The sequence below is a fragment of the Lagopus muta genome, chromosome 1 (assembly GCF_023343835.1).
Source record: "Lagopus muta isolate bLagMut1 chromosome 1, bLagMut1 primary, whole genome shotgun sequence".
NCBI classification, from domain to species: domain Eukaryota; kingdom Metazoa; phylum Chordata; class Aves; order Galliformes; family Phasianidae; genus Lagopus; species Lagopus muta.
In genome coordinates this window covers 143748056-143768828 of record NC_064433.1, presented here as the reverse complement: position 1 = coordinate 143768828, position 20773 = coordinate 143748056, and the positions used below count along the sequence as shown (strand labels likewise).

Sequence of the window (20773 nt, the reverse complement as noted above, 5' to 3'; positions counted from 1 at the left end):
TCCTGAAATTAGCTGGAACCTAAGCTGAATGACACTGATTTTAGTCACCTCCAATCAGTCACTACGTATTTTTCAGGATCGAGGCCCTTGAAACGGTGGTGATTTAAAAAAAAGAAAAAAAAAAATTGATTTTTGAAAAGACACTGGGATGCATGGTGTGATTCTGTGCCAGACTCTCTCTGGCTCTAATTTTTTATTTTGCTATTATTTTAAATCTCTTGATATGGCTACTAGTAGCTTGTCTTGTATTAGGTAAGGAAGTCCTGCTAAATACGTCCAGTCTTTCTCACTTGTTCATTCCATGCTTTGTAGCTTGCTTCAACTTTTCACTGTAGTCTGCGGTATGTCTATGGGCTCCCATGTCTGCCCCTGTCCAAATAGAAGTAGAATGCAGTAGAAGAAAGCAGAAAAATGTACAGTGAGATAATTATGCCCACATATGTGCAAAGGCAGTGTCCTTTTACCAGGCTAGGTGCTTCTTGCAACATCTGTCTCTTACTTGAATCCTCTGATGTAATTAGTTTCAGAACAGTTTGTGACAGAGTACAAATTTTACCACACGCACAAAAGAGGAGAAAGCCCCTAAGGAAGAGTAATGAGGAGAAAATAACTTTTTTTTTAATCAATGTGTTCTTATTAGAGCCTCAATTGTATTAGTTATGCAACTTTTCCTTCTCTGAAGCAGCTTTCCAAACTTGTTCTTGCGCTTCTATGTATAGTAATTTTGTAGTTCAGTCTGGAAATACTTACTGCTGTCTTGCAGGTCTTTTCCCCATCTCATAAATTAGCAAACTAGTTGGAAATATTCGTAGGAAGATAAACAGTAGACTGTGTGACTACTAATCCACATAGCAACTTGTACTAGATATCAGGCATATCAGCTGCTTGCAAAACTGATGCACAGGAATTTATGGAAGAACCTGTTTGCTTTTATGCTCAAGTTGGAACACTTTTTTGTTTCCTCTTGATTATGGAATAGGAACTAAATTACCTTCCTCCACCCCCCTTCTCCCCCATGGTAATTAGAACATTTTAGTTCGTTCTGCTTCTTCAACTTTTGAAGTTTGCCATACTGGCATTCAAGTTTGTCAAGTATTAAACTCTTTTCATTCTGTTAAATTTCAAGGGTAAATAGAATACTGGAAATTGAAGTTGAAATCCTTATCAAGGCTTTCAGGGTGTGGGGTTTCATTCCAATGGCCTGCTTTAGGCAGCTTAGTAAGTACTCTGAATCACCCCCTTGAGGCATGCCAATTTCTCTTTACTCTCAGCAGAGAGTTCTTTTCACACAAGTGTGGATTCTAGTGTGAAATACTTTTGTTAAAAGCAGCAAGCAAAGATAAAGGAAGAAGTTATAGCCAAACTTAGTCTAAAGGAGAAACTCAGCTGTTCTGGTCCTCAAAATAGTAGGAGAGCTGGAGGGTTTGATACAGAATCCTAGAAACCAGATAGTTTGTGGAGATTGTATTTGCTTAGTTTGTTCTTTTAGCACATTCAGTGGTTACTATGCATTTCCCACCACTGAAGTTCATCTTTGTAGAGAGTTGTTAATGGGCACGATATGCTTTCTAGCTGCTTGTGCTTGAGTACTTTATAGCCATGTAAGATGCCTGGAATTTATTTGCAGTCCAAGAAGCTGGCTAATGATAATCAGGCTGTAGCCTAGTTAGGGTGTGCTCAGGTTTGACTGAGGGGGATGTGAGTCAGCGTATGCAAAAGCATCAGGGATTATTTAGCATTTCCAGTTTCTTTGTCCCTTTGACTTCACACAGCAGTGAAATTCTAAAAAGAAGGAAGACTCTAATCCAACTTCCTTCTTCCCTGGCAAAAGCTTTGCAAATGTTGCACAGAGATGTGTGGTCATTGTTGTGAGTTAATACTACTTTTATTTCCTCAAATTGAATGTATGAATTCATGGTGGAAGGAAGGAACTCGAGGGACGTCATTTCAGGTGAAGGCAGCCAAAAACTTCAGTGAGTTTGCTCCAGTCTAAATCTACGTGCCCATGCACTGGCTGGTGATGCTTCTGTCTGAACATGATTAATCTGAAGAAGAACCATATGGTCAATATCTTTGTGCAAGCAGCTTTGTTTGGAGCATGTGAATTTTTTAGGCTATATATACTTTGTAAAGAGACTTGGGGATTCAAGCATGATAGTTTGAAGACCTCTATTTATGGCCCAGCCAAATGGTATTTGAAAGAAGAGGAAGATTCATCCTTTTCTGAACCATTTGTTCTGCTTTTCAGTCAGCATTGTGTCTAGAAGGTACTATAATAACCTTGAGTTATTAGAGGGGAAGCCATACCCAGACTGCAACAGCAGCTTGCTGTGTCCTGGAAACTTCATTCACTTATCTGTAAGGATTCATTCTACTGGGTAAAACAAGTCATTTAATATAGGTAATGTTTAGCTGTTCTCAGCTCTGTAACTGGCTGCAAGTCACGCATTTCTCACCTGGACTGGATGTTTCCTGCCTGAGTCATTGGCCTGGGGATGTGCTGCTATAGATATGGCAGCCTTGCAGGATGATTTACACAAAAATATGCTGGCCAATATTATTAATACTACAGATAGTATTTAAGTGGAGGGTAAGTAGCTATTCTGTGGCTCAAGCATCCATGGTTTGTGCTTTTAGACTTGGGCTTGCCTTATTTACTGATGGAGTCTCATGTATACTCAGGATGGCAGAAGTTTGAGGAGAAGAACTGCACAAAAATGTCAGACTGTTCTGTTGTAGATGTCAAACGTTTCTGTTTTTGTAACTGTTGTTTAGCAATGCAGTAGCTGGTGAGAGCGCGCTGGACAGGATGGCGTGTGGCCTTGGAGGGAAGCTTGTTTTACCTATGATTAAAGAACATATTATGCAGATGCTTCAGAATCGTAAGTAGATGCAAATTTTTGCAATTCTTAAATTTCCAGGAACTTTGATATCTCCTAAGTCTTTCTGTTCAGCTAAGTGATGTATTTCATACGCTTCTTTTGATTTCGGCAGCAAAAAATGCAAGTGCTGTGTGCTTTGAAATGCATCACTTCTCTTTACACCGGGATTTATTAAGACATATAGAGTGCATTAAAAGTGGACCCAAACAGTGAACAGATGCCAAAAAACAGACTGATTTTTGTCTTATTTTCTGCTGTTCTCAGTCTGTGTAGTGTCATACAATACCTTAAGTGTGCCCTGTTGATCTGAAGCTCAGATCTCTTTAGAAGTGTTGCATTTAAGTGAATTTCTAATATGTTACAGTGCTTAAATAAAAATTTGTCTCTGTCACACCCCCTGTTCCCAAATTTGATATGTCAAAATACAGAAGTCTGTGATAGGCTGGTTGTGTTTGATTATTGTGATTTAAATATTTATGCCATTAGATGGTTACATATATTCTTATCAATTCCTTTGAATGCTTCTTTGCTTCTTACAAAGACCTGTAATGCTGGCTCAGCAGCCTTTCAAAACAGAAGAACTGCATACACTTTCAACTGATTTGTGATTTGAGCTGTTAATATAGAAGACAGTGCAAAGAAGATAATATTTCTCTATGCATTTCTTGCCTCAATAACTTAAAACTCAAACAAAAAAAGGCTGTTACCCTCTAGGATGGGGAATATAGGGCCATTCAAGGTATCACCTGTAGAGCATGAAAATTTATAAGGTCTCTTTGGGAATTTTATTGTTCAGAAATCTCTTCCCAAAAAACTACCTCTAGTGTTTCCCTTCTAATGTTAATAGCTTCCAGACTGGCAAATGCTGTGTTCTGTAGAACCCACAGAGAAGAGTTAATGGTTGTAGGGCCTTTACTTAGAATCATAGAATGGCCTGTGTTGAAAAGGACCACAATGATCATCCAGTTTCAACCCCCCTGCTGTGTGCAGGGTCACCAACCAGCAGACCAGGCTGCCCAGAGCCACATCCAGCCTGGCCTTGAATGCCTCCAGGGATGGGGATCCACAGCCTCCTTGGGCAACCTGTGAAGAAATCACACAGCTGATAATTCTGATTTCTGTTCTGGCTTTCTGTTGGGTTAGAGCAGTACCTGACAAGTATGTTTCCTTTTTTGGGAAAAGGAAATGCAATAAGCACTGTTTGATGCAGAGATTCTCATTGATAGGAAGCTGAGGGGATGAAGGCGTTCAGATTAAAACATAAACAGCTCTCTGAGAAATCAGAATTTCCCTTCTCTTAGCACTACAGCTTTTCAAAAATGCTTATTGAAATAATAATTTTTAAGTTTGGGTAGCTAGGTAATCCAAATATAATTGTTTCATTTTGTAGTGTCATTAATTTCAAGTCAGGAATTCATGCTCATAGTAACATAGTGTGAGTGACAGTGGATATTAAGCTTAAACTAAGAACATCCAATTATCTTAAATAGCAGAAATAAACTGCTTCACTCTATTTTCTATCAAGATGATACTTCATCTCTTCCTGAAAAAGGAGATGATGAAAGATCAGATGTCATAATACCCACTTGTCTAAGATTAGACTATTAGAATGATAGGACTTGATGGGGGGGAAAGCCTCATTAACCCTAAATGGAATATCACTGTTCTTAAAACAGCTCTGATGCAACTTCTGACTATTTATTTGTTTTAAATTCATATATTTGATTCCGTCGACCTTTCTTTTCCCATCCTGACTTAGAGAGTAAAATGTAGGCTGCTCTAACACAGGAAAAAAATGTTTCCTTGGTTAGCTCACTTAATTAAAATGCTATTCCCGGATGTTAGTACTATTGGATGTAATTGTATTTGCTGCTTAGATATTTTTTTTTAGGTCTGGATTTGGCCTGGATTAGATACTCAAATTTTTGTGTGTCACTGTGAGAAAAATCAAAACCGTATTTACAAAATAAATTGCATTTATTTCCCTTCTTTCACCTATTCTTCCTGCCACTGCCCCCTGCTACCCCAGCCCTCGAATAGAAATGGTTTGTCTTTTTAATATTTGTGTTTTTGTAATCTTCTGTAGCTGACTGGAAATACAGACATGCGGGCTTGATGGCACTCTCAGCCATCGGAGAAGGCTGCCACCAACAGATGGAAGGAATTTTAAATGAGATAGTTAATTTTGTTCTGCTATTCCTTCAGGACCCTGTGAGTCTAATACAGTTAATTATTTCAAAACATTTTCATTTCTGCTCTTGTGACTACTTCTTAATCATTTGAGGGAACTAATTTTTCAGCATCCGAGAGTGAGATATGCTGCTTGTAATGCAATTGGACAAATGGCAACTGACTTTGCACCTGGCTTCCAAAAGAAATTTCATGAGAAGGTAAGCAGTAAAACAGTGCCCCAAAAAAAAGAGTGTTCCATTCAGAAACTTGCTTCTCTGAAGATGAACACTTCTGTTTCAGGTGATAGCAGCTCTTCTGCAGACCATGGAGGATCAAGACAACCAGCGTGTTCAAGCCCATGCTGCTGCAGCGCTTATAAACTTCACTGAAGACTGTCCCAAGTCACTGCTAATTCCATATTTGGATAACCTAGTGAAGCATCTTCATTCCACTATGGTGATAAAATTACAAGAGGTATAATATACTGAATGACCAGCTTCACAGCAGGTGATCTCTTGCATGTTTGCTAGTGTAGCTGAACAGTGAACTACAAACCAGTAGACAGATCTGCTGTCGTTACAAACTGACAAGAATGAGGATATGCCCATGAGCATTTTTTTTTGTTGTTTTGAATGTTGTTCATTAAAATATTTGTTTTAAAAATATAACCCTTTATTCTTCTCTTTTCAAGTTGATACAGAAAGGCACTAAGCTGGTTTTGGAGCAAGTTGTGACTTCAATAGCATCGGTTGCAGATACAGCGGAGGAGAAGTTTGTTCCATACTATGACTTATTTATGACCTCTTTAAAACACATTGTGGAGAATGCTGTTCAGAAGGAGCTAAGGCTTCTGCGAGGAAAAACTATTGAATGCATCAGCTTAATTGGTCTTGCTGTTGGTAAAGAAAAGGTAAGATCTCAGCCTGGAGAATAGAAGGTTCCAGGGAGTCGTGATTGTGGCCTTCGAGTACTTGAAAGTGGCTTATAAAAAAAGGAGACAGAGTTTGTACAATGTCTGATGGTGATAGAACAAGGGGGAATGGTTTAAACTAGAAGAGGGGAGATTTAGGTTAGAATTTAGGGGGAGTTGTTTTTATTCTGAGGGCAGTGGGGTACTGGAACAAGTTGCCCAGAGAGGCTGTGAAGGTGTTCAAGGCCAGGTTGGATGGGGCCTTGGACAGCCTGATTTAGTGGGTAGCAGCTCTGCTCATGGCAGGGAGTTGGAACTTTAAGGTCCCTTCCAAGCCATTCTGTGAATCATGCTGTAATCTTATCTAACTATCTGAATGTATTTTCAAGCAGGCTTGTTTCTTGTGATGGCTTACAATGAACTGACCTCACTTTTTAAACATACAGTTATCTTGTCGCTGGTTTCAATGCTTGCACTTCTGTTTTCTTCTCTGGTAACTGTATTTACTGTCTTTTTGTTTAGATTCACTAATTTGGAATAGAATATTAGTAAAATACATCAACTTAAGTTATCCTTATGTTGATAGTACGTGGGTTTTTTGTTGTTTGCTTCTTATTTTTAAGGGAAATACTGGAACATCTCATTTAAGCAGTGTCATAATGGTGGCTAAGATTTAAATAGTTAAAAGGAAGCTAAGCATAGGTGATCTTGTTTGGTTGTAGTTTATGACCAAATGCTTGGAAACGTTTGAGTGTGCTTACAATAGAACTGAAAGCAGTCACTTCAATGCATTTGGCAGGGATTTTTTTGTTAGTTATGAGTTAGAATGCATATTGTAGAAGTGCCAGTAAGCAAGCGTGAAGGGCTGTCTAAGAATCAAAGTGATGTTCAGATAGCAAGCTTGAATTATGGACACAGATTTTCATTTTATTGAGTGAGGAAGACAAAATCATAGCTTAAAAGTAGAATAATGGATTAAGGAAAGACTAACCTTCAATAGGTTCTTCTTGGAGGAGTGCAAGGAAATGCAGGAAGTGAAAAGAGGGTGTGAGTAACTTCATTGAAGCATCTGATGCGACTTAAAACATTGCTGTCTCACTAGCAGCTTATGTTATTGGTTTATTCCTGTTCCATGGGAATAAAAGTTACTTTAGTAGGTTTTGTGATTGTTTTTAAACAGCCCTTTTTATGCTTTCAGGTATTTGCAGTGAGGCTGAAGACCAGAATCATTTAGTGATGCTTCCAAAAAAGAATTTGCGTTTTCACTTGTCTTCATTTCAGACTTCTTGAAGCTTTAACTTTTGTCTTGTGTTGTCTTGTGTTAACTTCTAGCATGTTGGCCATAAATACTTTGTTTAATGTTAAGAATCTCAGCAAACTACTCCTTTGATTTGCATTTAAAAGCACATTTTCCTACATTTAGTTTATGCAGGATGCATCAGATGTAATGCAGCTGTTGTTGAAGACACAGACAGACTTCAGTGATCTAGAAGATGATGATCCACAAGTATGTTAAAATTGTTTCTACCTTGTTTGTTAAGATTTAAAATGTTCTTTATGGATGTGAATTCCTTAAAGAAGAAAAAAAAAAAAATAGTTGCACAGTTAGGCTAACAGTTAATCACATCTTTTGTGAGGGATTGACTGCCCTGAGGTGTCCTTTAAATCTCTCACAGAAGCATGGTGGGGAGATCAGACATCCAGAATCTATATTTGCTGTATGGACAGTCATCCCTTGTCTAATAGCTGCTACTTTATTTGGCATTATGTGACTATTCCTTTGCTGTCATCTTCTTATAAATAGTTCCATGAGTTCTACTAGGCAGCTGCTCTAATGAGCAAAGAACTATTTGGACTTGTGCAACTGAGGAATTCCTCATAAAGCACTACATCAGTCTTTTGCTCTGCTTGCTCTTCTTAGAAATGAGACTCAATCAATAGTATCACTTAAATTCAGGAAATTATTTCAGAAAGAAATTGACTTCTGAGGAGTGTCATGATTGCCTTAAGCGTATATCTTACACTACCACACCCTTGATAAGAGATGTCAGTGCACTGTTTCATATAAAGGCTTGGGGGGGAGGTCTTCTCAAGCTTAATTTTTACGTAACATGCATATCAGATTTGATTTTTTTCAGTCTTCTCTTTTAAATGTATCTTATGCACTGCTGACTTTATTTGAAAAAAAAATCTATTGCAAAGTAATCTTTATGATGTCATTACAAATATGCATTAGAATAAAATGTGAGATGTGAAAACTGTGACTGTCCTCTCTTACAGATTTCTTATATGATCTCAGCATGGGCCAGAATGTGTAAAATTCTTGGAAAGGAATTTCAGCAGTACCTTCCTGTCGTCATGGGCCCTCTAATGAAGACTGCATCCATTAAACCTGAAGTAGCTCTTCTAGACAGTAAGTTTTAAGCTGATGCTTTGCTTGAAAAACACTGAAGTAAATGGTTGTATTTTAAGTTATATATATATATTTTTTAAAACAGCACAAGATATGGAGAATATGAGTGATGATGACGGTTGGGAGTTTGTAAACCTAGGAGATCAGCAAAGCTTTGGAATTAAAACTGCAGGTCTTGAAGAGAAAGCAACTGCGTGCCAAATGCTGGTGAGTAGCAAGGCAATGTTGGTGATGTGTGTATTGCTGGACAGTGAGTCTGAGGCCAAAATCTGTAACAAAGCTGTTCTTTATAATTAAGTAGCTTTGTTTGTCTGAATCCTAAACTCAAAAGAAAATCTATTTTACCACTGTTTGAAGATAAGTTCTAAAAAAAAAAACCTAAATTTTTAAGGTGAACAGAACTTTTCTTTGTTTGCAAAACTTCACAGTATTTGAGATGTTGAAGAAGTTCAATATTTTTTTTGCAACGATGCTGATTTTTTTCATTAAATACTGCACATTAACATGGCACTTTCACGTTTTGTGTTTCAGGTTTGCTATGCAAAAGAGCTAAAGGAAGGGTTTGTGGAGTACACTGAACAAGTTGTAAAGCTGATGGTTCCGTTGTTGAAGTTCTACTTCCATGATGATATCCTATTGATAAATCCTACTGTGGAAATGGAAGCTTAGTTTGGGAAAAATCAATGATGCTTACAATGTTTCCCTAAGTGGATAGAAAGTACTAATGTTGTGTTCTACTGCTTTGTAGAAGTCTTTTTCTGAGAATGTTTTTTAATACATCTTTAGCCACTAAATCCTAGCTTTCACTTTAGTTTCTTTTAAATAAGCTCATCTGTAATGTAGAAAGCAAGCTGAACAGAAAGTTTTGTTTGCATCAACAAACTAAGGCAACTTGAATATATTTCTTGCTTGAAATAGGCTTGAAACAACTTCTGAATAGCAAATAGTTGAATTTTCTTAATCATAGAACAGCTTGTTGGAAGGGACCTCAAAGATCTCCAAGTTCCAACCCCCTGCTGCAGGCAGGGTTCCCAGCCACTCAGTCAGGCACTAGACCTCATCTAGCCTGGCCTTGAACACCTCCAGGAATAGGGCACTCACAGCCTCTCTGGCAGCCTGTGCCAGCACCTCACTGCTCTCTCTGTGAAGAACTTCTTGACATCTAATCTAAATCTCCTTTCCTTTAGTTTAAAACTGTTCCTCTTTGTCCTATCACTATCTACTCATGTAAAAAGTCAATTTCCTTCCTGTTTATAATTTCCCTTTAAATATGATCTTACCATGAATCTAAGAAATCAAAGCATAACAAAGAGTCAATTTTGGGTAGCAAACAAATGTCATTACAGTTACTTATATTCTAAGCACTCTTTTGTTGTCCTGAGTCGTTTTATTTCCTTAATAACAAAACGTGTTCGAGTGGCAGCAGCAGAGTCGATGCCCCTCCTTCTCGAATGTGCCAGAGTCCGTGGGCCTGAGTACCTCACACAGATGTGGCACTTCATGTGTGATGCACTCATCAAAGCCATTGGGACAGAACCAGATTCAGATGTTCTTTCAGAAATAATGCATTCTTTTGCAAAGGTAACTTTCTTTTTCTTAAAATCCATTTGTTCATAGCTTCTTAAGGTAAAAACAAACAACCATGTGTTTGCATTTCTTTCAGCTGCTTAAATTAATACCAAAGCTCATACAAATACCAAAGCTAATACATCTCTGATTTTTCTAATTGTACATAGGTATTTTGAATCTCTGGGGGGGGTGGGAAGTGGAATAAATATTAAGTTAAAATAAACACCAGGCTTGTTTATTTTAACCACAAACCACTCAAACCATGTGGGTGAAATGTACAGTGAAATTATCAAGCCTTACTTGATTAATGTGAGAATTGATCACAGCATGAAAATTCTGTTAGTTATTTCTGCGAGTAATCACTTAAAACATGAATTAATACTCTGTGCACGTTTTAGATGTGGTTGAGATGCTCAGGTACCTTAAATCTGAAAGACAGACCATTTTCTTTCACAGTGCATCGAGGTAATGGGCGACGGATGCCTTAACAACGAACACTTTGAGGAACTTGGAGGAATATTAAAAGGAAAACTAGAAGAGCACTTTAAAAACCAAGAATTAAGACAGGGTAGGTCAGCAAAAATTCCTGTTCACATGTGATAGTTCTTCAAAGCAGAACTTAATCATTTCTAAACACAAAATTCCTAGTTGGGATTTCCTTAATTTCCATATTTAACCAATTAGACTTTGAAAGAACATAATCTGATGAATATTTGCAAGCTCTGGGAGGGTGGGGATGGCATAATTTGCTGAAATACAATAGTTTAATCAAAATTTTACATACAGGTTACTTGATGGATCTCATGTCTATAGTGTCACTTATGTGTTTTTTCATCTCTGAAATCTTTGCAGTTTTACAACAATGGTGCCTTATTTATATGGACTTTCTGTGGTTATGGACAGGTTCTGTGCTGTTTTACGTATTCTTGGTCTGAGCTGTCATATTTGTTTTTCTGTGAAAGGTCTTTGAAGCTTAAAGACAAATTCTTGCATCTTCAGATAGTGTTTCTTGTATTCTAAGTTTGTTTCAGAATCTGTTATATTGCTGCCTAGAAATACAGTGGTTTAAAATGTGTTTTTTTTTTAATTTAGTGAAAAGACAAGATGAAGACTATGATGAACAAGTTGAGGAGTCATTACAAGATGAAGTAAGTTGGCTTGGGGAGCTTTTCCTTTCATAAAGCACTGAGATGGAAGTACGTGACACAGAGATGACTAAGTTAAAGCATCGTGCATCTTCTCAGAATTATTTCTTCCTGGAAGAATGCACTGTTGCCATATTCATTCAAGAAATGAGTCACAATACTTCCATGAATTGGAAAATGCCAGAGGTTTCCTTGCCCCAGTACAGTAAAAGAAGAATTTTGAGATCCAGCTTTTAACTTGCTACATCTTCTCACACAGTTCTTAGATAACATTGTTTAATGGTCTGCTGTCAAATGCTTTTGTGGTAGTCCAAGGCACGCCTTGCTGACTGGCTTTTTCTTTGTACCTTGTGACCCACGTGGCCCATTTTAAACTTTGAGCATACCTCTGGTACCTGTACTGCAGACATGTGAGATCAAGAGCTTGTCTCAAAAAGGACAGGCCTAAAATAGCATTATGAGTATCAAAGTAGGACAACAGAGTGAACAGCTGGCATAATGTGTTTGCTTGTGAGAGTATATCAAAGTGACTTTGCTAAGATACTGAGCTGACTTCAGTTTGAAGTAGAGGTGAGTGTGGAAGAGATAAAAGTAGTTCCATTAAATCATCAGTGTTACGGGAAGAGTAATGAAGAATAAGTCACTGCTGCTTGTAATGAAAGAGGGAGGATACTCAATGAATTTAAGAAATAAGAAATTTTTGCCGTGTGATGAGTAGTTAAAGCTTGTCTACTTGACTTTAAGTTGTTTTCAGGCCAGAACTCATCTCAGCAAATCATGCACATATATGTAAATGCTTTATTAAATAACAGTGCATTTTCTGTGCCCCTTTCCTTTGGGAACGTTAGGCTAACATTCAAAAGGGTAAACTTGAGCACCTGCATAATGGCATTATCTTGGGATCAAAACCAACCAAAAAAAAAATACACAAGTTTTGAGTCAAAAGCCCCTCCTGACTATTCTTCTGTTCTCATTTGCAGTACTGAAGTTTTTTGTAACTGTCACTGTATGGTGATAATGAGAGAAAGTGATAGCAAATGGAACAATTTCAGAGTGGCTGTTTCCACTCCCTGCAACAGAATTTCAAGGCATTCTTGAAAATACTTTTATATTTGTTGTTGATTTTTTTTGTTAAAGACCGAAAGAAAGACTTGTATGCATTGTCTTGAGAAAGTAAGAGTAGGATGGGAATGTCTCTTGCCATGCAAACAGAATTAAGATATGATAGTGAGCAGCACCTGATTATACACCTTTGGTCCCACAATTGTGTACGTAGCCCTTACCTCAAGGCAGCAGGAATATTAGGGGATACATAAAGGCAAGGGCAGAAGTCAAGAAAGATAATCAAAGAGTAATGTCAATCAAATATCCAAATGCAACCTTGGCTTGAGCAGTAACTTTGCTTTGATGATTTGATATAGCATAGGAGGAGGTATGTGTTGTACAGAGGTAGGAAGTAACATTTGTACATCTGTTATTGGTTATCTAAAAAAAAAAAGCCATATCGAGCCAGATGGACCTCTTATTTGTGTGTGTGTGTGTGTGTGTGTGTGTGTGTATACATATATATATATTCCAGAGTTACTGCTAAAATCACACCTGACAATGTAGAAATTTAAGTATTATGTTGTAGCAGGCTTTCTTGCATGATAAATGGTTATTAGTTACTGGCCTCTAGTGGGGGGGGGGGGAAAGCTATATTCTGTTTTCCTGCCTGTGAAAGTAAAAGCTGATCAAAGGAACTATGCTGAGATCAACAGAACAAAGTCAAATGGTTTTTCCAGCGCATGCGTGTCTAGGGACCAACTTGAAATCCTCACTTGGAAATATTGTGTGAATTGATAGCTGAATCTATGTGATGGTTATTGGACTTTGTTGGTTTGATACACTGTGCAAGGAGAAAAAAGAAATTAAAGGTGATTAATATTCCTCATTTTTGCCACATTCTGGCACAAAGGCAGTTATCTCTTTGCTTTTAAATCAAAGTTTGTTACAGTGTGTGTGAGTTTCAGAGGAGGAAACGGGCCTTGTTTTTCTGTAAGGGGAGTCCAGTGAAGCAGTAAATCTACACAGGAGAGCATTTGTCTCTAAACTTTCCACCCCTGAAACAAACCTACGAGCCTTAGTGATTGGATGCTTAACAGCAGTGGATTTGAGCTTTGCACCAGAAGTTCAAAGTACTGGACTTAAAATAGCCTTAAGTCCACTTCACAAAACAAAATCGCTGAACAACTTTCTTCTATTGGTTTAGAAACTATGGTGTTTCATGTGATTTCCTGTATTTTAAGGATCATTAGTCTCAGTGTGAGTTATATCTTTCCTATCAGGATGACAGTGACGTTTATATTTTGACTAAAGTATCCGACATTTTGCACTCAATATTCAGCAGTTATAAGGAGAAGGTGTTGCCATGGTTTGAAAGGCTACTTCCACTAATTGTCAACTTAATTGTAAGTACCCTATTCTCTTTTTATTGTGTTTTTCCTTTCTGTTTTTTTTTTCCTCCCCTGAATGTCTAATAGGCCTTCTATGCAGGCATCTGGGAGAATTTGGTAGATAAAATGGAACAGTAGTTATTGTACAGAATAGTCATGTCCTGGTTTAGTTCCAGAACTGATAGGAGGTTAAGCCATGCTCTTTAAAAATTGCTCTGCTATGCTAAGTTTAATTTCAGTGTTGCCATACTCAGGATCATTGATCCACACAAGTATTTTGAGGAGTGTGATTTGTGTGGGGCAGCCTGATACTCCCTGCAGGAAGAGAGCAAAAAAAGATATATATAGTTGCAGACTATTGGGGATAAATTGATAATGAAATAGGTAAAGGAGCATGAAGGAGAGGTGAAGGATTTAGGTGAGCCTAAAATCATTCTCTTAATTAATTCTCCTGTATTTGATAATGCTGCAACTGCCACTATTGAAAGTGACGATTTGTAGTATTAAATTTAATGTAAGAGCTTAACAGAAATACTAGACCACTGTTACTGTGACTTTGATACAATCATTAACTGTACAAAATTACCTATGTTAAGGTGGCTTAAATATTACCTGGTTTTGCTGCAGTGTCCACAGAGGCCATGGCCGGATAGGCAGTGGGGACTTTGTATTTTTGATGACATCGTGGAGCATTGCAGCCCTTCCTCATTCAAATATGCCGAGTACTTCCTGAGGCCGATGCTGCAGTCAATATGTGATAACAGCCCAGAGGTTAGGCAAGCAGCTGCCTATGGTGTTGGAGTTATGGCACAATTTGGTGGGGACAACTATCGTCCCTTTTGCACAGGTATGAGTTCCCCAGGTAAAACCTCTTGAATGTGTGATCCTGCGTGTGCTGCTCCCTGCCACAGCCATACCCACGCCGTCCCTTGAGAGAAGTATGCCCACCTTTGGTTACATGCATTCGTTACACAGGCCAATGTTTCTGAATATTTCTGTGATCCTGTAATGTTTATCAGATATGTAAAAGTATCCTTTTTATCTCAGAGCTAATCCTAATCCCAGCTGCTAAATTCTTCAGGAATCAAACTCTGTATGTAGCAAGTGTAATTGTGCATCAGTTAATTGCAACGCTTACTGATGAAATTGGGGTGTGAGAATTCACTCTACAGTAATAGGGGTTGCTTTGAAGTGTGCTTTCTGCACAATTCCACAGCTTGTTTTTATGCTGGTATAGAATTTTACAGATTTAGGATTGTATTTTTAGCAGAACACAAGGTCAGTTGTTCCTGTGTTTCTGAAGTCTGCAAGGACACAAAAGGTGAGAAAGAGGTCAGCCTCTTCTTTTGGGTAACTAGAGATAGGATGAGAGGGAATGGCCTTGAGATGCCTTAAGGGAGGTTCAGGTTGGATGTTAGAAAAAACTCCTCTGAAAGAGTGGTCAGGCACTGGAATGGACTTTCCAGGGAGGAGATGGAGTCACTATGTGGAGGTGTGCAAGAATCATGTAGATGTGGTACTGAGGGACATGGCTTAGTGGGCAGTATTAGTGGCAGCTGGATGGTTGGGCCAGATAGGTGATCTTAGAGGTCTTTTCCAACCTCGGAGATCCTATGGATTAAAAGTGTGACATCAGTACTCATAAAAAGTATGTATGCATATGGCTGCCCGCATCACTATTTTAAATAAATTGTTATTAATGTAACAAAGTTGGCATTTCTACTTGAAGTTTGACTTTTTGCTATGCAAACTATGCCAGATGGATTCACCATATGAAGTTACTTCTATGAGCTTCTGCTAATGCACCTTTTCTTGGCCAGGGGTGTGTTTGTCCATACGAAGGTGTATGCACACATGCAATAGATATGCAGCAGGCAGGCACTGTTGACATGTGCTGCTGTCCAAATTAAAGTGATGTTTTTCATCATCAGTGTTAATGAAAGCTGATGGAGAAGATAACTATTTTTCCTCTTCTGTCCTTGTAAAGCAAACTCAAACTTGTGTATTAACTGTTTTCTTGTTTCCTCTATCTGTGTATTTTACAGGTTATTGAGCAGGAAAGAGCCTGAAAGCAGTTAGTGCCCAACTGTAGTAGTTGGGCAGCAGTGGAGCAGTGGGATGGCTGGATTTTGTTGCATGGGTGGACAAACAAACACCACAATATAGTTTATAGACTTCTTTAGTATAAGTAGTCATCTCTTGTAGAATTTGTGATGTTAGTAAAATATAATTTGATTGTGCATTAAATTTTATTCTTCTGTTTGTTTAATTATCAGAGGCTCTTCCATTGCTGGTGAGAGTCATTCAGTCACCAGATGCCAAAACCAAAGAGAATGTCAATGCAACAGAGAACTGCATTTCAGCTGTGGGAAAGATAATGAAGTTCAAGCCAGACTGTGTAAATGTTGAAGAAGTCTTGCCACACTGGTTATCATGGCTTCCACTTCATGAAGATAAAGAAGAAGCTGTTCATACTTTCAATTATTTGTGTGACTTAATTGAGAGGTGAGGTGATGCTATCGATGCTAGGCAGAAAGCGAGCTTGTTTGCAGATTCTTTCCTTGCATTCGTTTTCTAAAACTGAGAAGCTGTCAGGTTAATCTACTTATGCTTTGGAGAAGATAATTTGGAAAGTCATAGCAGTGTTTTCCAGAATGATATTGCTATTCTATAAACAGTCACTATTCTCATCCTAACTTATGTCTGTAAGTTGAAGAAATTCCTAGAAGTTTTGTATGTACATGATGGGAATGTATCAGCTGGGAACTTGTAAAGAAAATTTCAGAAAGTCTTTTAACACTCTGCTTGTGTCTCAGCACTGATAACTGCTCAGGTCTTGTTACTGCAGAGTGCAGCCTGCATGCACTTGCAACCTTTTCTTCATAACCTTCTGGAAGTTTTGCACTTTTTTGCTTTTAAATATCAACAAAACAAAGTCTGTAGTAGAGAAACAATACAGACACTTTCTTGATAGCATGTCCTGAGCTCTGTAGTAATTTCAGTTGCTGCTGAAAGCATGTTGTCTCAAAGCTTGTTCTTTGGGTTTATGCTGCTTCCCATGGGTCACTGGGGTGATGGGGTAGATTTCTAGTGTGAGTGGAGGTTGCACTTAATAATTGAATGGAGGAATTTCATCTTTTGGATCATTACATCTGTCTTAGTGGAAACACAGGAAGTAAGTCACTAAGTAGGAAAGCTATGTTAATACCTTGCATCTTGTGATGCTCTGTTAAGGTTATGGTTAAAAACGGGTGGTGGCGACTCGAAGGCTCCATACTGATGATTGTACAATTGTAGAGAGATGCCCTAGTAATGCTGACCTGTATGTACACACACACACTTATGCAGAAATGAAGAGTTCTAATACCAGCACACTTCTCTTATTCTCAGCTCTGCGCAGAGTGCTCAGCCTTGCTGCGTGCTTCTCCAGAGCTCTGTCTGTCCCACATGCAGAGTGTTAACAGCAGTGGTAGGTGGCAGAGCTGGAAGCAGAATGTGTTTTCCTCCTCAGTCCCTGGCTGCCAGCACTCCTTTGCTCCAGAATTTGGCTGGGAAAGAGAGAGCAAAACTGTTTACTGGTGGTGTCAGTGAGAGTGCTGGCAGAGAGCTGAGGTCACTGGTGCTCTACTGACACCAGTAATACAACCTCCTCCCCCTTAGAGCACTGAGAGAGAGAAAGAAGCCCTTTTAGGCAGGGTATTTCTGTCACTTTATTTACAGTTTCATCTGCATGGAACTCAGCAGTTCCGTAAAGTACAGAACTTCTTTCTGATAAAGTGTAGGTGGATTAAAAATCAGCTGGTTAAATATTAGCGGGAGGAGGAACATTCTGTCACAAGCAACAAAGCTATGCATACTTACTAAGCTGAGTGAAACTTGGATGTAAACAAGCAGCTTAAGAATAAGATATTTCAAAATCACTCAGCTTAAATGTGACATGTTCACATTAACTTTTTTAGTCCAACATTGCTTTATTTGTAATATGTATTTTCATCATAACAGCAACAATCCAGTTGTCCTCGGTCCCAACAACTCCAACCTTCCCAGAATATTCAGTATAATTGCGGATGGTGAAATTCATGAAGCTATTAAGCATGAAGATCCATGCACCAAGCGATTGGCTAATGTTGTTCGCCAAGTGCAGGTAAAGCCTTTCTTCCTTGTACGTAAAGGGGAACGCTTAGGATTTGCTTTCAGAAGCATCAGAACCATTAAAGTAGTCCTGAGAGTCTTGTCTCCTTAAACAGTGGTGCTGCAACCAGTGATGATGGGCGTTGCTGGATATTCCTAGAACCATTTCTGTTAGAACTTGGTAATGTTTGCACTCGGGTAAAGGAATAAAGTCTGTCTTTATATCTAAGCTTCTCAGATGCTTGTTAATTAAAAGTCTTAAGATGCATAGCCCGCCTGATAGCATCATGTTTACTTGACAGTTACAGCATCTAATGAGAGAAGGACAATAGCAAGGGATGTGGCTCTGGGCAGCCTGGTCTGGTGGTTGGTGACCCTGCACACAGCAGGGGGATTGAAACTAGATGATCACTGTGGTCCTTTTCAACCCAGGCCATTCTATGATAGAAAGTAATGTTCCTGGCAAGTATATGGCCTATAGAATGTGTATGGGATTTGGAGCAGCAGCTAATCAGTCACTGCCCATTGTACCTGTCATCCTTTGGTAGTACTTGGGCTCAAGAGTTGTAGGAATACTGGATTTTGGGAAGGATTTACTTGGATGACTGTGTCAACCTACAAGATCTAGCATGTCTGGTACAAAATGACTTCCTTTATTGAAATTCCAAATGAAGGCATACAAAGGGAATTAAATCAACCAAAAATTAGTAACAAAACTCATCCAGGAATGGCCACTGTGGATTCTCATTTACAGATATGAATCCTTTGCTGTTAGTATTTAAAGTCTGGGTATGGAACTTTGAGTTTGCCAGTATATTTGTTCAGTCTAGCTGGTATGTGCCTGTATAGGTTAGTTGTGTATTGTTTTGTCTTGTTTTTCAAAGTTCTGTTTTGACCAGGACTGGTAGGTATACATGGGATGGAATGGTTTTGTCTCACTTAAATAATTTAGTTTCAGACTGGGGGGGGAAAATCTTGAAGCTCGTGGTGTGGGTTTGTTTGTTTGGGTTTTGTTTTATTTTGCTGTTGTTGGCTTTTTTGCTTGTTGTTACTAATTGTAGCTTACTGCTGCCAACCTTGCATCTCTCCACACATAATGATTTGATTTCAGTAGAGCACTGCGAGTATTTTAGCCCATAGAAGGATCTTGGAAGTATAAGTGCTAGCACTTTCCTGGAATCTGGGAAGCAGCAGCAGGCAGAAGGACTTTCTTCTGCAGTTTTCTGAGTGAGCTGATCCACTGCCAGCATCTGATATGAGTAGCATTATGGTCAGGGCTAGAATCTCACATAAACTTCTTTTCCTCATGCTTAGATGTTCTCATGCCAGGAATATTTCAGTGTAGTATCAATTTAAATGTCATAAATGCTGGCAGAACACATGTAGTTCTGCAACATTCCACAATACATCAGGAGTATAAAATGTCTAATCTTGTTTGAAACAAAAAAAAGCAACACTTGAGGGCTTTGTTTCCAAAGTCTGTGAATCCATTTCTATATGCTTTAAAAAGCATTGTGAGAAAAGGGCATTTGTTATAAAACTGAAAATAAAAAAAACTTGGAATACAACAGTGTTTTAAATGTACTTCAAGTACGTTGCTGTTACAAAAGCTAATCCGATGTCAAAGCTAGTCACGTAAGACAAGGTGCAAGTTGCTTCCATCTTTTTGTAGCCAAATAAATGCTTTTTCCAAAACTTCTTTCATTTTCAGGCTTTTCTACTAGTAACTTGAAAATGGTAGCACATATGATATAGTGAGGCAAAGGAGGGTGTGGGTTTACATTTGCCAGTAAACAGCTGAATGTGGAAGGAAGCTTACTATTCTTCTGTCTAAAGAGTAATGCTGTGCATCTGCAGCTGTTACAGCCTCACTCACTCACTGTAGTTGTGCTGTAATCACAGAGCTCAGTTCCTCCCAAGACATTAGTGATACACCAGTGCCCAGAAGATAACCTTTTTTATCTCAGCACGATTTGTTTTTGCCTGGATGTTGATCTTTTAACTTTAGTGCAAACGAGAGCAAATGTTTGGGCACTGTTGACTAAAGAATGAAGGGTCACTTTTTTTATTTGACCCACTTAGTTGTGGGGAGTTCTCAGGAATTTCAAATCCAATTATTGTGGTGCTGTTTACCCACAGCTTGCCTTTGAGTATTTCAGGGCATCTCTGAATGCAGAACTGTGTATACCTGAAGGTTTCAGTCTGTCCTTTAGCATATGTGTTACAGAAATAAGCCCGGTAAATGCTGAGCTTTTTAAACATCTAAAATTGTAGTACGTGCCTTAGAAGCTTGCGATCCTGTATAAACCCAACTTCTCTGTTTTTCCTAGACATCCGGAGGACTGTGGACAGAATGCATATCACAGCTCAATGCAGATCAGCAGGCAGCCATACAGGAGCTCCTGAACTCTGCTTGAAGGGCCTTAAGCATCATCTGCAAGAAAACTAACTCCAAATAAACGTTTACCCTATTGTTTAGGTTTCTTTTGTTTCTTTTTTTGAGTAAAACAGAACTGTAGTGCGTGTAGGCCATTCTTCTGCAACCTACAGGCAGTGGCAACAGGAAGAAGCATTCTTTCAGAATGGTGTTTAAATCGGTATCTGTCCCACAACACTGAAGAAGTTTCCTGTAAACCCTACAATAGCACTGAAGAGTATTTTTCTAACGGTATTAGCCATCCATACGGTGGCGAAAGGGAAACAAGTTGAATTTTCTCATTAGACATAATGAATTAAGAAACAGCTTTAAGACCTTGTATTCAGCAGTAGATGTATGTTATAACAGATAAACATTTCTCTACATCTAGTGTTAATTGTATTAATTGGAGTGTGAGCCTTTGTAGGGTAGAAAGTGTCCTTCTGCCCGACAAGTTAGTAGATCAAAAGATGAGCAACCGAAGACAAAAACATCGAGCATGAAGACCTCATTGATCGCACTTTCAGATTCCCAAAAACAACTTGTACAGTGACTCAATGAGGAAAGCTGTTCAGCTTCCAGCCCTTGAATGTGAAGTCTTTTTGGCATGTCTGACAGTATCTCATTCACTCCTCAATAAATGACATTGAAACACAAGAAGCTTGTGTAGGAGTCCAGTGATGTGTGGTTCTTTTAATTC

General features: G+C 38.6%; 1 protein-coding gene across 3 annotated transcripts in view; it reads left to right on the top strand.

The window, feature by feature from the left end:
- The window catches only part of IPO5 (importin 5), a 37899-nt gene extending 17768 nt beyond the window's left edge, over positions 1-20131 (top strand). For all 3 annotated transcript variants that reach the window (XM_048933184.1, XM_048933185.1, XM_048933183.1), the window contains 17 exons: positions 2776-2882; positions 4969-5093; positions 5183-5272; positions 5355-5528; positions 5746-5964; positions 7388-7471; positions 8245-8377; positions 8463-8584; positions 8909-9005; positions 9786-9958; positions 10403-10514; positions 11039-11094; positions 13419-13541; positions 14154-14373; positions 15803-16031; positions 17529-17670; positions 19988-20131. In XM_048933184.1, coding sequence (XP_048789141.1) covers positions 2776-2882; positions 4969-5093; positions 5183-5272; positions 5355-5528; positions 5746-5964; positions 7388-7471; positions 8245-8377; positions 8463-8584; positions 8909-9005; positions 9786-9958; positions 10403-10514; positions 11039-11094; positions 13419-13541; positions 14154-14373; positions 15803-16031; positions 17529-17670; positions 19988-20074 — 2293 coding nt within the window. In that variant the 3' untranslated portion in view covers positions 20075-20131. The remainder of the gene's footprint in view (positions 1-2775; positions 2883-4968; positions 5094-5182; positions 5273-5354; positions 5529-5745; positions 5965-7387; positions 7472-8244; positions 8378-8462; positions 8585-8908; positions 9006-9785; positions 9959-10402; positions 10515-11038; positions 11095-13418; positions 13542-14153; positions 14374-15802; positions 16032-17528; positions 17671-19987) is intronic.
- The last annotated feature ends 642 nt before the right edge of the window (positions 20132-20773 follow it).